The sequence below is a fragment of the Pygocentrus nattereri genome, chromosome 30 (assembly GCF_015220715.1).
Source record: "Pygocentrus nattereri isolate fPygNat1 chromosome 30, fPygNat1.pri, whole genome shotgun sequence".
NCBI classification, from domain to species: domain Eukaryota; kingdom Metazoa; phylum Chordata; class Actinopteri; order Characiformes; family Serrasalmidae; genus Pygocentrus; species Pygocentrus nattereri.
Genome location: NC_051240.1, coordinates 2,713,723 through 2,728,453, shown reverse-complemented (window position 1 = coordinate 2,728,453; position 14,731 = coordinate 2,713,723). Strand labels below are relative to the sequence as shown.

The window sequence follows — 14,731 nt, the reverse complement described above, 5'->3', positions numbered from 1 at the left end:
CCTCACACAATAGTGCCCACTGATGTTCCAGAAGGTTCTGAACGTCTGCTAGATTCCTGATGGTATGAGCTGATAAGAAACAGAAATGCTCGTTCTCCTTTATCGCTCCCTCAGACAATTTAAATAAACGGGGCAGGGTCTACTATGACTTATTCAGGGTCTACAGTGAATTATTTAGTATATATTATGAATTATTTAGAATCTACTATAAAGTATTCAGGATCTACTATGAATTAGCCAGTATCCACTATGAACGGTTAAACATCTACTATGAGTTGTTCAGTCTCTACTGTGAATTAGTCAGTATCTGATATGAAACTGATATTTTTGAGAGTGAGGAACTGAAGGAAGGAGGAACATACAGAGCCTGAGTTTGAGTATGAGTAGGGCTGGGCTTCAGACGTCGCTAGCTGGTGTTTGAATACTGTGATATGCTCTGACACAGATGCGGTAGGAGTGAGGCTGGCTAGGTGCCTGTGTGCTCCGAGTTAGTAAATGTTCACTGTTGGTTCTGTTGACATTGTTGAGAAACAAAACATTTCAGGCTCGTTTAGCCACTTGTTCAGCATTTGTAACAGGACAGCCGAGCACTCGCCACCAGCTAAAAACGTCCGTTTTCTTTCTTAAATTATGACTACAACAAAAACTGCGGCCGTGCTTTTCCAGCTGGTACTCCACTGTCCCATGACAGATTTGTCCGATTCTCCACTGTTTGGTGAGTGCTTGTCATGTTTGACCATAAAGTTTAAAACAGCAATTAACCATCCAGGACCAAAAATCAGCCTTCAAACTCAACAGAAATCGTGATAAGATTTTTGGCCATATCACCCAGCTCTACGTACGAGTTTAAAGAATTACATTAGAGTTTCAGGGGTTAATTTTACGGTAGAAGTAGTTGGAGTTTATGGTTAACGTTTGAGGTTAAGGGGTTAAAGTTAGAGTTTTAAGGATTACATAAACAGTCTGCCCTTTGCTCCACCTGTGTGAAACTGGAAGGACTGCTGACCGATTCATTTAGCCTCAATGAGGAAGTACAGACGACAAACGAGATTATACACTCCCCCTTACACTGCAAGAGAACTCAGTCCCTCACACTGCGAGACGACACACTCCCCCTTACACTGCAAGAGAACTCAGTCCCTCACACTGCGAGACGACACTCTCCCCCTTACACTGCAAGAGAACTCAGTCCCTCACACTGCGAGACGACACACTCCCTCACACTGCGAGACGACACACTCCCCCTTACACTGCAAGACAACTCAGTCCCTCACACTGCGAGACGACACACTCCCTCACACTGCGAGATGACACACTCCCCCTTACACTGCAAGACAACTCAGTCCCTCACACTGCGAGACGACACTCTCCCCCTTACACTGCAAGAGAACTCAGTCCCTCACACTGCGAGACGACACACTCCCCCTTACACTGCAAGAGAACTCAGTCCCTCACACTGCGAGACGACACACTCCCCCTTACACTGCAAGAGAACTCAGTCCCTCACACTGCGAGACGACACACTCCCCCTTACACTGCAAGAGAACTCAGTCCCTCACACTGCGAGACGACACTCTCCCCCTTACACTGCAAGAGAACTCAGTCCCTCACACTGCGAGACGACACACTCCCTCACACTGCGAGACGACACACTCCCCCTTACACTGCAAGACAACTCAGTCCCTCACACTGCGAGACGACACACTCCCTCACACTGCGAGACGACACACTCCCCCTTACACTGCAAGACAACTCAGTCCCTCACACTGCGAGACGACACTCTCCCCCTTACACTGCAAGAGAACTCAGTCCCTCACACTGCGAGACGACACACTCCCCCTTACACTGCAAGAGAACTCAGTCCCTCACACTGCGAGACGACACTCTCCCCCTTACACTGCAAGACAACTCAGTCCCTCACACTGCGAGACAACTCAGTCCCTCACACTGCGAGACGACACTCTCCCCCTTACACTGCAAGACAACTCAGTCCCTCACACTGCGAGACGACACTCTCCCCCTTACACTGCAAGACAACTCAGTCCCTCACACTGCGAGACGACACACTCCCCCTTACACTGCAAGACAACTCAGTCCCTCACACTGCGAGACGACACTCTCCCTCACACTGCGAGACGACACTCTCCCTCACACTGCTAACTGACACACTCCCTCACACTGCAAGATGACACACTCCCTCACACTGCAAGACGACACACTCCCTCACACTGCGAAACGACACTCTCCCTCACACTGCGAGACAACACACTCCCTCACACTGCGAGACGACACACTCCCTCACACTGCGAGACGACACACTCCCTCACACCACAAGACGACACACTCCCTCACACCACAAGACGACACACTCCCTCACACCACAAGACGACACACTCCCTCACACCACAAGACGACACACTCCCTCACACCACAAGACGACACATCTCTCACACCACAAGATGACACATTCCCTCGCACTGCGAGTTGCAGAGGTGTAAAATTCAGGTCTAGAAAGTAAAAATCCTTCCCAGAATTTTGTTCCATCTGCCTGGACAGCTCTGCTGGTGGTATGATCTAACAAGAGAAGCCAGGACGTTGGAACAAAATCCTGGGAAGAATTTTTACTTTCTGGACCTGAATTTTACACCTCTGGCGAGTTGACACATTCCCTCAAACTGTGAGACGACATTCCTTCACACTGCAAGACGACACACTCTCTCACACTGCGAGACAACACAATCCCTCGCACTGTGAGATGACACACTGCCTCACACTGCGAGATGACACACTCCCTTACACTGTAAGACAACACGCTCCCTCAAACTGCCAGACGACACACTCCCTCACACTGCGATACGACACACTCCCTACAGTACAGTTCAGTTTTGTTTGCCCACAGGACGCTGTCGGTTAGATCATTTTGGCTGGTGGACTGTACTGACACTGAGGTGTTTAAACACTCCAGCAGCACTGCTGTGTCTGATCCTCTCATACCAGCACAACACACACTAACACACCACCACAGTCAGAGTTACTGCAGTGCTGAGAATGACCCACCACCCAAATAGTACTTGTTCTGTGAGGGTCCATGGGGGTCCTGACCACTGAAGAACAGGGTAACAGAGTATCAGAGAAACAGATGGACTACAGTCTGTAACTGTAGAACTACAAAGTCCAGCTATACAGTAAGTGGAGCTGATCAAGTGGACAGTGAGTGTAGAAACAAGGAGGTGGTCACAATGTTATGCCTGATCGGTGTATCTAAGTGGTGAGTTTTCAGAAGGTGCTCTTTAACTCTATCATGTTTCGAATGTTTTGGGCTAAGCTAACAAACAGTAACCACAGCGACGAGATCCACCAGTTCAAGGTCTGCGAGGCGCAATCGGCTTCACTGACCTGATCACTGATTTAATCTTGACAGTAGCACAAATCTGTGGTTTCAGACAGTCTGTTTGACTTTTTTCACTTAATTAAAGAAGGAGTGTATCACTCATTATACTTTATTCCCTAACCGCTAACAGCATACACCATGTATCAGCATCACAGGGAAAAGACGGATAAAATGAAATAGAGACTACTGCATCCTCCATTCAGCGCCTGTCTCTTCTTTCTCTGACGAAACATTCACATGCTGGCAGCACGGAGGGCTTAATTTAGCTCCCGAATGAGTCAAAACCGACAAAACAGAAGTCAAACCATCAGACACTGAATGTGTGTTCATGCAAAGATTTTTGCCAATTCGAGTCAATTCAATCCGATTATAGTTTCAGACCCAGGGGTTTATATCAATCTGATGAAAATCTCAGTTTACAGATAATATTCTTCTATTTAACGATTATTTACAGCATTACCTACATCGTTCAAACAGACAGAAACTGGACCGTAAACACCTCAGTGTTCCCAAATCGGACTAGTCTATTCCAAATGAGGCGTTTACATAGAAGTCTTCTATTCCGATTGAACTCTCAGTCGGATTAAGAACGGATTATCAGGGCGCATGTAAACACTGTTACTGAGTGTGTTTACATGCACTTAATAATCTGATCATTATCAGATTTCTACACTGATTATTAAGTGGTTGTGTAAACAGCTCACTCTAATTTCTCAGGTTAGATTAAGGTCTATAATCTATAAACTAAGGCCTATAAATCTGATTAAGAAATCTAATAAAACGGGTAGATTTCAGTCAGTAATGGGGTTCTTCAGTGCATTCAGTGCTCTCACTCGGATTTCTTCCGTTTCTCTCAGTCTGCGCATGCGTGAAAACAGAGCGCGGTCCCGGAACCAGCAAGCAGCGTTCTCGTTCCACCTTAAATGGTGCAGCACTTTCTTATTCATACCGATGTCTTATTTGCCAGCTTCTTGTTTGAGCTGCACCATTTAAAGAGACCATTTGGACAAGAAGCTGGCAAAGAAAAAATTGGTTATGAATAAGAAAATGCTGCACCGTTTAAGGCGGAACAGGAAAATGTGAACAAGACGTTGGCGAAAGAGAAGCCATGTAGGCCTCGTAGAAAACAGTGCCTCCCTTTATTTATATATAAATAAATATCCTCAAGTTCATGACGCAGCTACTGATCCCCAGACGTTTTGATGATGGCCAAATTAAAAAAAGAAGGAAAATGAAATACCTTGAAAATGTACATCTTAGTTGAATGTTCTCTGTCTTGCTGGGCTGCGTTTGGGGCGCCGAATGAGCCCAGTTTACTAGCCTAATGCCAGTCTACACATCATTTAACCACACAGCGTGTTGTTATCTCATAGAAGTGTGGGTCCTGTTGCATGCTGCTGATGTGAACATCTGTGCGATGATGTTTGGATCTGGGCTTTATGCGGTAATTTGGGGAAATTACAGATCCTTTATTCTGTATGAATCGGCCAGTTAAATTATACACCGATCACGTTACTGTCCTCTTCCGCTGAAACTAATCCAGCTTGAAAATGAGGCAGAGTTTTAACTAAAAGAACAGATTTAACTCAAGATGCATTTACTCTGCCGGCTCAGCCGCATGTCTCTGGTTCTCTAATATGGTTAATGTGGCGAACAGTATAAACACACACAGACAGTGTAGGATTACATTTAAACCCGTCTAAGTCTTTATTTACCAAATCTCCCCTCACTCAGACTCGGCTCCTTAATCAGATTATCCTGATCTTTGATCTGACTCTGCTCAATTACACGGTTCTGTTTTGGACTGTTGTTGTTGCTGTTCCCCTTGTGATGATCCTACACAGTTCTCCTACACAGGCAACGGTTCTCTACAGGTCCATGATTTCTGCACAGAACCATTTGCATGCTTAGTTCTTCATATGGTGAAATGGCTCTTCAGATTGATGGAGAAGGTGTTCAATATAGAACCTTTTTGAAAATGGTCCTATTTAGCACCAGAAAGGTTCTGCTTTTGATCGACATCGTAACATTAGCAGAACCCTTTTAGTGCTATTCAGAAAAAAATTCAAAAGCATCAATCTAATGGATGATTTCACCACGCAGGGAACCAGTTAAGCATAGAACGGTTCTATATGGAAGCTCTGTCTTTACTAAAGAAGCATTTTTAAGAGTGTAGATTAGAGCTGTACATTATTCTTACATACAGAGGTTGTTACAGCCGTATGGGAAGCTGCTGTGATTATATTACTATAATTATTATTATTTCAGCAGCAGCATCATGACTGAGTGTGCAGTGAGGCCTGTGTGCGCTCAGTGAGGGGGTGCAGCTGAAGCCTCTGTGCAGAAAAAGCAGGAGAAACTGAGAAGAATCTGCTGGATTTTCTCTTTTCTTTATCATTTATTCTGTGTGTCTGTCTGTAAACGGCTCCGCTGGACTGAACAGACAGATTTAGCAGCAGAGCTCGTCTCCGTGTTTGGGTTCAGATCCACACCCATCACCATCGCTCCTTCTCCCCCTGTTTCTCTGCTTCTCTCTCCCTTTTTCTCTGCTTCTGTGTGTGTGTGTGTGTGTGTGTGTGTGTGTGTGTGTGTGTGTGTGTGTGTGTGTGTGTAATAAAGCTGTTTACTCACCGTATTTGGGTTTTTTCTCCTCTGGCTCCATTCTGCTTTGCTGCTGCTGCTGCTTTGTGTTAGTCCTGTAGGAATGTGTTAAAGCTCTCTCTCTCTCTCTCTCTCTCTCTCCCTCTCTCTGTCTCTCTCTCTCTCTCTCTCTCTCTGTCTGTCTCTCTCTCTCTCTCTCTCTCTCTTTGCGTCTCAGTCTCTCTGTCTGCTGGAAACAAACGCACCCCTCAGGGTTGCCAGATTTGTCATTGCCACCCCAAACCCAGTTCAAAGCCCCTCCCAGTTCCCCCTTCCACACATTTACACCCCCCACCCCCCCCTTCCCACACACACACTCACTCACACTGTGCTCTATTAACATAAGACAATACAACAGAAACAATTAACAATCGAAGCATAAATATGAATAAGTACTCCAGTTATACAGCACATTCAAACAAGCTGGTTCTTCAACGGTTCTATGGTGAAGACGATGGTTCTATATAGAACCTTGAGCACACTTGGAGGGTTCCCTGCACGACAAAATAGTTCTTCAGAGCGACAGACAGGGCGTTTATATGGTTCTATATAGAACCTTCTTAAAAATTGTCCTATCCAAAACCAGTTCTGCTGGTGTTGTATAGTGACGATTTTCAGCTTGTAACAACAGCAGAACCATTTTTACTGTTCTGTTTTATTTCACTGCTTTATTTATATGTTTATTTCTATTTTTCTAGTTTTTCTTTTTTACCATGATCTCATTTGTATTTACTTATTTTTTGAATACTTTATTTTAGCTTATTTTGGTTGTATAATCAGTTCAAACAAACAAAAAAATGTACATATCAAACAATCTAACCCAACCCCCTCCTATCAAGCACATTCAAAAAAATAAAAATAAAAAATAGAAATAATAAAACCAACAGAATAATGTTGTGATAAGTATTTACTTTAACTTAGTTTTCATCCTATATTTTTACTGCTGTTGAATGTTTGTATTTTATATGAGCTGTTATTTTTATTTCTTTCTCAATCTTGCTTTGTAAGTCTCGCTGATTTTGATTTGTTTTGGTTGATAAATGTTTTGTTTTCAGTCGAAAACAACAGTGTACATGTTCCAAAAAGCATATTAAATAATCAGCAATATTGAATGTTTGTTGTTCACACTCTCAAAAAATCGATAACATTTTAATGGTATTAAATGAGTGATCACTTATAAACGCTGACCTTAATCACCCAAAACACGTGGAAACTCATCTATGACTAAATATGACTAAAGTAGATTCAAATGTAATATGAATATTATTAATAATATTTTTTATAGAGCACACAGCTCAATTATTAGTACTAAACTACACACAAAATGATATTGATAACATTTTATACAAAACCAGACGAAGAACTCGCAAAACAACCTCAAATTTCGCCCCTCATCTCGGTGTGATTAAAAGCAATCTGGCAACCCAGATCGCTTTGTGGCTGAGAGAGCGCGGCGGCCGAATACTCCAATCAGAGCGCAGAAGACCAGACGGACAGATCTTTCATCCAATAGGAGCTCAGCACCGCGTCGCCGCGTCCGAGTCACACGCAGCGTGGCTTTTTCAGCAGAACATAACACATACATTAACACATTAACCTAAGGATTACAGTAAAACGGCAGAAGACTTTAAAAAACAACCACAGAAACAAGAAGAAGTACGACAAGAGCGACAAAGAGCGCTGCAGAGACTGAGCAGCATTAGGAGGAGGAGGAGGGTGAGGATGAAGATGAGGAGCATCAGGGTGGGGCTTCTGAGAAACGAGGCGCGTGAAGCGAGGCGTGTTCACATTAAAAAAACACACAGCATCACATTTCACACCCACACACACACACACACACACACACACTTTAGCTGTGAGAAACAAAAGAGCAGTGACGTCACTGTTGTTTTGCCTTCAAAGAATGAGCGCCCTTCTCTGTGATGTAATGATTACTGGTAAAAAAAAAAAAGCTCATTTATAAAACACACTAACTTGAATCGGCTCAGTAGAGTCTCCAGAGGGAGCTTTTCTTCTTCTTTATTATTATTAATAATAATAATAATAATATTATAAACAGGAATAATAATGACGTTTCTGGTTGGAAGAGGAAGATATTGCACTGCAGTGTCTGTGCAGATCACAGTGGAGAGGGTGATATTACTCAGGGATGGGGGAGCAGCTAAGTAGCGTGCTACTTTTTGTAGCTAATAGCTGCTACAGTTTTATGAAATGTAGCTAACAGCTGTAGCGCGGACCCATTTTTTGGTGTGGCTGTAGCGATAATATTCACTACAATTTCACTACAAGCTTCAGATTCAAAATCCTGATTGAGCTTATAAGGAAACCGTGATTATAACTGCAAATAAGGCCGTTCGTCTCCAAATGATCGATGTTCAACTTAAATCTTTCTCTTTGCCATTTCAGACTGTCTGACTTTTTTCACTTAGAGTGGTTAAGAAATACGATCTCCACTCGTTCTAGTTTAATCGCTATATACCATGCAACAAAATCGGAGGAAAAAGACAGATGAAATGGAATAGAGACTACTGCGTCCTCCGTTCAGTGTCTCTCTTCTTTTTCTGATGAAACGTTCGCATGCTGACGTTGCCGTGTCCAGCAGTCTGCGGGTCAGTGTCCAGCATAGAAGGTTTGTGACTTAGCAGTTCTACGTTAACTCCAGCGTTTAAGACCATTTATTGTGAAAACTGTTAGAACGGTGAGTTATAACAATTTTACTGCAAAGTATATAGTATTATTATGTTATTTTACCTGGAAATCTAGCTCTGCTGTGGAGCCGCAGCAGCTCTGCAGCAGGGGAGAGACTCTTCAGGCCCGATTCTCACCCCAAACAGAGTCAGAGTCAATGATTAGGACTTCGAGGCTAAAGTGTTACTGAAGTTTAAAGGACTCTGAATGTCATGTCTGTCTGTATATCTAGCTGATCTATTGGAGCAGTTTTATTTCAACAGTTGACAGTGTTTGACACAAAATTCTCTGGTTTGTATTCAGCTATTTTTGTTGTGTTTTGTTAGGAAAAACCTAGAATGACCGATTTGCCTTCACTTAGTCTAAGATTTGTTGGATATCACGCCTTTGGGTGTGTAAGTTTGATTGTTAGCTCAATTGTAGCTAGATATATATTTTGGGAAAGTAGCTACAAAGTAGCTAACTACTAATTTTTCAGTAGTTATCCCAACCCTGGCTTTACTCAAGCACAGAAGTTGCAGATGTGGAGGACAGCTAAAGTTAGCAAGTTAGCCTGGCTATCTGTATTTTCCCATAGTTTTCCTTTTCTCTGGCTGAAACCATAGCAGCAACACTTTAGCAACCACCTGGGATACTGCAGCAACGGCCTAGCTGCGCCTTAACAACCACCCGGGATACCGTAGCAACAGCCTCATAAGCCCTTAGCAACCACCTGTGATATTACAGCAATGGCCTAGCCGTAGCTTAGCAACCTCTGGGATATCATAGCAACAGCCTAACAGCCATGTGGGATTCAAAAGCACTGGTTTTGTCAAGCCAACTTTGTTTGTATATGAACCTTCCCTTTTAGTTCCTTTTTAAAGTGAAAACATGGATTTGTTTACAGTGTTTACATCCACCCTGATAATCCGTTCATAATCAGACTGATAGTTCAATCAATATGGATTTTGTGACAATAAACTAAGAGGAAGAAAGAGGAGTGGTAAGTGCAGAGTGGAGTGGATGTGTGTGTGTGTGTGTGTGTGTGTGTGTGTGTGTGTGGGCGGGCGGGGAGGGTGGCGGGGTCAGCTGTACTGGTTAGACGTGGTTTGAGTTCTGCAGCTGGATGGTAAGAGAGCAGCCTGGAGTTTATTCTGGGAGAGAAAGAGCCTCACGATGAAAACACACACTATAGTTAACCACACATACACACACACACACACACACTACATTGCTATACTCCACACACACCAACTCCACTGCTGTACTCCACACACACACAAAACCATCTACACTGCTGTACTCCACACACACACACACACACACGCACCAACATCTTTTGTACGACTAAATTTAAAATATGAATTGTTGACAGATGCTCTTAAAATCTCAATAACATCTTTAAATGGGTTTTAATGAGTGGAGTGACAGACTAACAGACACTGACCTTAATCATCCGCAACTGATGCGTGGAAAGTCATCTATGACTAAATATGACTATACACACACACACACACACACACACACACACATTTTCTAAGCCGCTTCTCCCTCAGGGTTGCAGAGGGGGTGCTGGAGCCTATCCCAGTGGTCACTGGGCGGAAGGCAGGATCCACCCTGGACAGGTCGCCCGTCCATCGCAGGGCTATAAATATAAATATGAGTAAAGTTGTGTAAATGTAAGAATATTTTTTTTATAAAGGGCTTTTTTTAACAATGGCGTTACAGTGAGAGGAAGTACAAGGGGATATTTTTAATGAAGTGGCCAGTGACTGGAAGCTCAAGGGGGTGTTTCTAATAAAGTGGCCAGAGTGGAAGCACAAGAGGGTGTTTCTAATAAAGTGGCCAACACGTGTGAATCACGGTAATTGGGGAGATTAGCGCGCGTCCTGTGAGGTCCTTTACCACACAGCCTTTGCTAGAGCTAACCTGCTAATAGTCAGAGGGGCTTTAGTGTTAATCCAATAAAGACTGAGGTGCTGGTGGGGAGGAACAGAGCTCAGTGCTAAGGCTGGTCAGTTCACACTCAGCAGCTCAGACGGAGTGTGTTAGTGATGGACCCTGCAGACCCCTCGGTGTACCGTCAGTACAGGCCCCCTCCCCGGGACCTGCTCCAGCTGCCCCGCACGCTGCTCTACCTCCTGATGGCCGCCGTGGTGGTGGTGGCCGTCGCCTACGCCATCGTGGGTCATCTGATCAAAGACCTCGCACATGATGTTCTCGGTAATGATTCAGCGGATCAGTGACTGATTAGTGGACCTTACTGATGTGTCTTTTGATAAAACGGGATGAATACTTTAACATTCACAGATGTATGGCTAAAGCACTGCTAACGTGTGGGAGCATAGATATTGTATTATAGCTCTTAAATCACAGGACGTGTTTTTTCTTGTGTAGAGCAGACAAGTTCTTTAAATATACTTATGTGAGGTCCAGTAATAAGTTTATTTATTAGTGTTTGTCATGGAGGTCATGTCCCATATGGGAAATACATTTGTAGCACACTTCATACACATAGCAGTCCTGAAATACATTTTAAACATTAAAACATATTTCAGAATATGTTACCATGTTGACCAAATACATTTTGAAATACATTCATTTTAAAATGTATCATGAAATACTGCACATAGACGAAAATAAATGTATGCATGTAAAATTATTAAATCCATTGAAATTGAAATGAATTTCTTACGTATTATCTTAATTTTAACTATTACAAAATTAGTCTGTAACATGACAAAAGCTAGTGTTGTAGATGTTGGTACTCTGTGAAAATGCAGTTAGGATTTGATATCTTGTTTATCTGAAATACATTGTGTGTAAGTGTCCTCCTCCCTGTCTCTACCCTTCAGAGCAGTGCTAGCCAAGATAGGCATCTATTAGCTGATGTAAAGGAATTAGCAGTTAGTGTTCTCCTCCAAGCGTGTTGAAGTTGCGTCAGTGGTGGTTTAAAAACGAAGTGATGGAGCTTCACATGTCTTGGAGGAAGCTTGCGGTAGCGTTCACCCTCCCAGCTTGGTAACATCATGTGACAGGGAGACTAAGATGATTAGAATGACTAAATTGGTGTGAAAATGGGCGAAAAATAAAACAGCAGCAGTGAAAAGCTTTATTGGAAAAAAGCAACATCATATACGATTGAATTATTATTAAAAAGGTCCTGTTACAGGGAAATGTCAAGTTCTATAGTGAGAGTAATTCAATCTCTCTCTCTCTCTCTCTCTCTCTCTCTCTCTCTCTCTCTCTCTATCTTTCTCTAGACTTTACTCTGGGTCCTCATGAAGATGATCTGAAGGAGATCACTGAGGCGAGCACGTCTACCCCCACCCACGTGCCCTCTGCACTGACCATGTCCCATACAAATGCATTCCATGTGTGGGATCAGGATGATGTGGTGATTCCGCTCTCTCCGGAGGAAAGCCCCCAGGCCAGCCCCCTGATGGCGGTCATTCCCTACATCCCTCACTTTTTCCCTTCTCATGGCTTGCATGGCTTGCATGGCACTCATAGCATCCACACCATCCAGAGCGCCCCCTCCAGCCCAGCCCCCCCACTGCAGCTCGAGCACAGGAGCCCCAGCAGAAGCCCTAGCAGGAGCCCCAGCAGGTCCCCCCTAACTGAGACCAAAGGGAGCACCTCCACCCTGGAGTGCCCTCTGACCTCTTCGTATTTCCACCCCTGACCCTCAGCACCTCCAACACCGTTGATGGATTTACAAAGCTTTTTTTCCACTGCAAGGTACAGCCCAACTCTACTCGACTCACTTTTGGTAGCAGCTACTTTGCTTTACACTGCAGATATAGCGCCTCCTCAACGGAGACAAACGTGCTTCAGAAGAGGCTGATGGTGTGAAAAGGCATCAGCGTTCAGACGAGACGATTCTGGTGCTCAAAGGTGACGCAAGAGGCTATGCCAACCTGGTAGCTAACGTAAGCATATGTGTTTAGATTCTCTCTGACCAATCAGCCGTCTGCAGGGTTTTTACATCACCTTTTAGTATCAGCTCAGCTCACTTGGAGCCTTGACAGAGGTGGTTCCAGCAACAGTACTAACTACCAGGTTTGCTTAATTGAGAACCAAAACAGGTGAGCCAAGCCAAGCCGAGCCGAGCCGGTACCCTGTAGTGGAGAAGCAGCTTTATTTCAGCTTTAATGGAATATTCTCGCATTTTACAACCACATCTGCTGCATCTGCAGCGTACAGTCGGTTACCACCGATGACTGTTTCAACACTGAACTTAGACCCGAAAATCTGCTGACACTAAACTCTAATAGAAGTCAATAGGCAGATGATGAAAGCTGGTAGTTTATTAGGTATTTCTGTAGAAAACATGAATTTTCAGTTAAAGATCTTTATACATCTATTTCATTAATTCTTTCAGAGATGGGTTTAGTTTTCCAGAGGGAAAATTGTGTGTCGTGGTGGGCAGAGTTTTCACAGGCTCCTAACGTGGAAGGAATCTTTTTTGGTGGGGGGGCGGGGGTGTGAATGAGTTAGACCAGGAATCACCAAACTCCACCAGACTAAAGCCCTGCAGGACCACTGGACTATAGCTGTTGGGGGATTAACACCCAGCACCAGTTTGACCAGAAGATCACATATATTGCATATATTTTTTGTAAAATTCTGAAATCGATGCCTGCAAAACATAAAAAAAGTTGGTACAGGAGCAATTTAGGTCTCGCTTAATGATCAAAAACATGTTAAATAGGTAACGCAGCCATGTATAAAAGAAGCTTCATGAAAGACAGAGTGCTTTATGAATGAGGCACATCAAAAACATATCAGTAAAACAAAATCCAACAATGCAAGAACAACATTCCTCAGCGAGCAGGCAACCATAATATCATAAAAAGCTTCAAGAAATCTGGATAATCTGGGTGTGTAAGGGAGAAGGATGAAAACCAATAGGGCTCCTGTTCCACCCTCTTTGGAGCATGTTGCTGTATCAATTTGGGAACGAACATATATTTACAAAATACAATAAAGCTCATCAGGAGAAACGTAGGATATGTTTTCATTTTGGTCCACCCAAATGAACTAATAACCACTCCTTTTTTTATTAGCAGTTCGCTTGCTGTCCCAAACTGTTTTGGAATTAGGTTCGTTTATATCCCACAGTTCAATGCAGTGGTGGCATTTGAACATGTTGTTTCAGGAGTAACACAGAAGAACGTAACATCCTTACAACATCGGAAAGATACAAAATGCCCTGTCCATGTGCATATAAGCGAAACCAAAATCCGCGAGTGTAGACTTTAGGACAGGCTCCAGACGTCCCCATGTTTGCGAACTCACGGACTAAAACAACTGACTTCCGAAAAGGTCAACAGACTTCAGCGTGATCATGTGGACTGTTTGTGATCTTCCACACCGTCTGTTTGAGTTGCAAACGTCAGCAGACTTTGGTTAAATCTGCAACCAAATGGACGTAATGGCAAAAAAGTTCAGAAACAAAGGAAATTACAATCAGAAGTGAATGGATCTGCCATCATCATCACCTTGTATGCGCTTGCAGATTTGACGTGATGGCGATGAGCACCTGAGAACATCACAGAATTTCAGTCTGAAAGTCTATAGAATGGACTTTTACAGATCGTACATGCCTTGTGACCTCAAACATTAGAGGGGAGTGATGTTCCTTCTTTAACTCTTGCTGTTCTTAATGGGAGTGCTTCAGTTTGGTTCTAAAGCTCTGCTGGAGGCCTGGCTAAGCCTGGATTTACTGGAAGCGGCTTTTCTGAGGCATCATGAGGACACGGTCAGGAAATACTCACCTGCAGGAGTGACAGGAGAAAATAGACTTTATTATCTTTAACACCGTGCTGGAATGATTCGTATGACTCAAACAGTTTCTCCATGTGTTTATCGGTTCGTACAAACATCCTTTCAATATCATGTGGTACACTCTCAAAAAAGATGGTTCTTCAAGGGTTCTGCATAGAACAATGATCACTCATAGAGCCATTTCATGCTTAAATGGTTCTCTTGTGAAATGGTCCTTCAGATTCATGGAGAAGGTGTTGGTTC

The 14,731-nt window shown here is 43.5% G+C and overlaps 1 protein-coding gene across 2 annotated transcripts in view; it reads right to left on the bottom strand.

Moving 5' to 3' along the window:
• The window catches only part of slc44a2 (solute carrier family 44 member 2), a 39,964-nt gene extending 33,794 nt beyond the window's left edge, over positions 1-6,170 (bottom strand). For both annotated transcript variants that reach the window (XM_017715736.2, XM_017715734.2), the window contains exon 1: positions 6,023-6,170. In XM_017715736.2, the coding sequence (XP_017571225.1) occupies positions 6,023-6,053 (31 nt within the window). In that variant the 5' untranslated portion in view covers positions 6,054-6,170. The remainder of the gene's footprint in view (positions 1-6,022) is intronic.
• Positions 6,171-14,731: the final 8,561 nt, after the last annotated feature.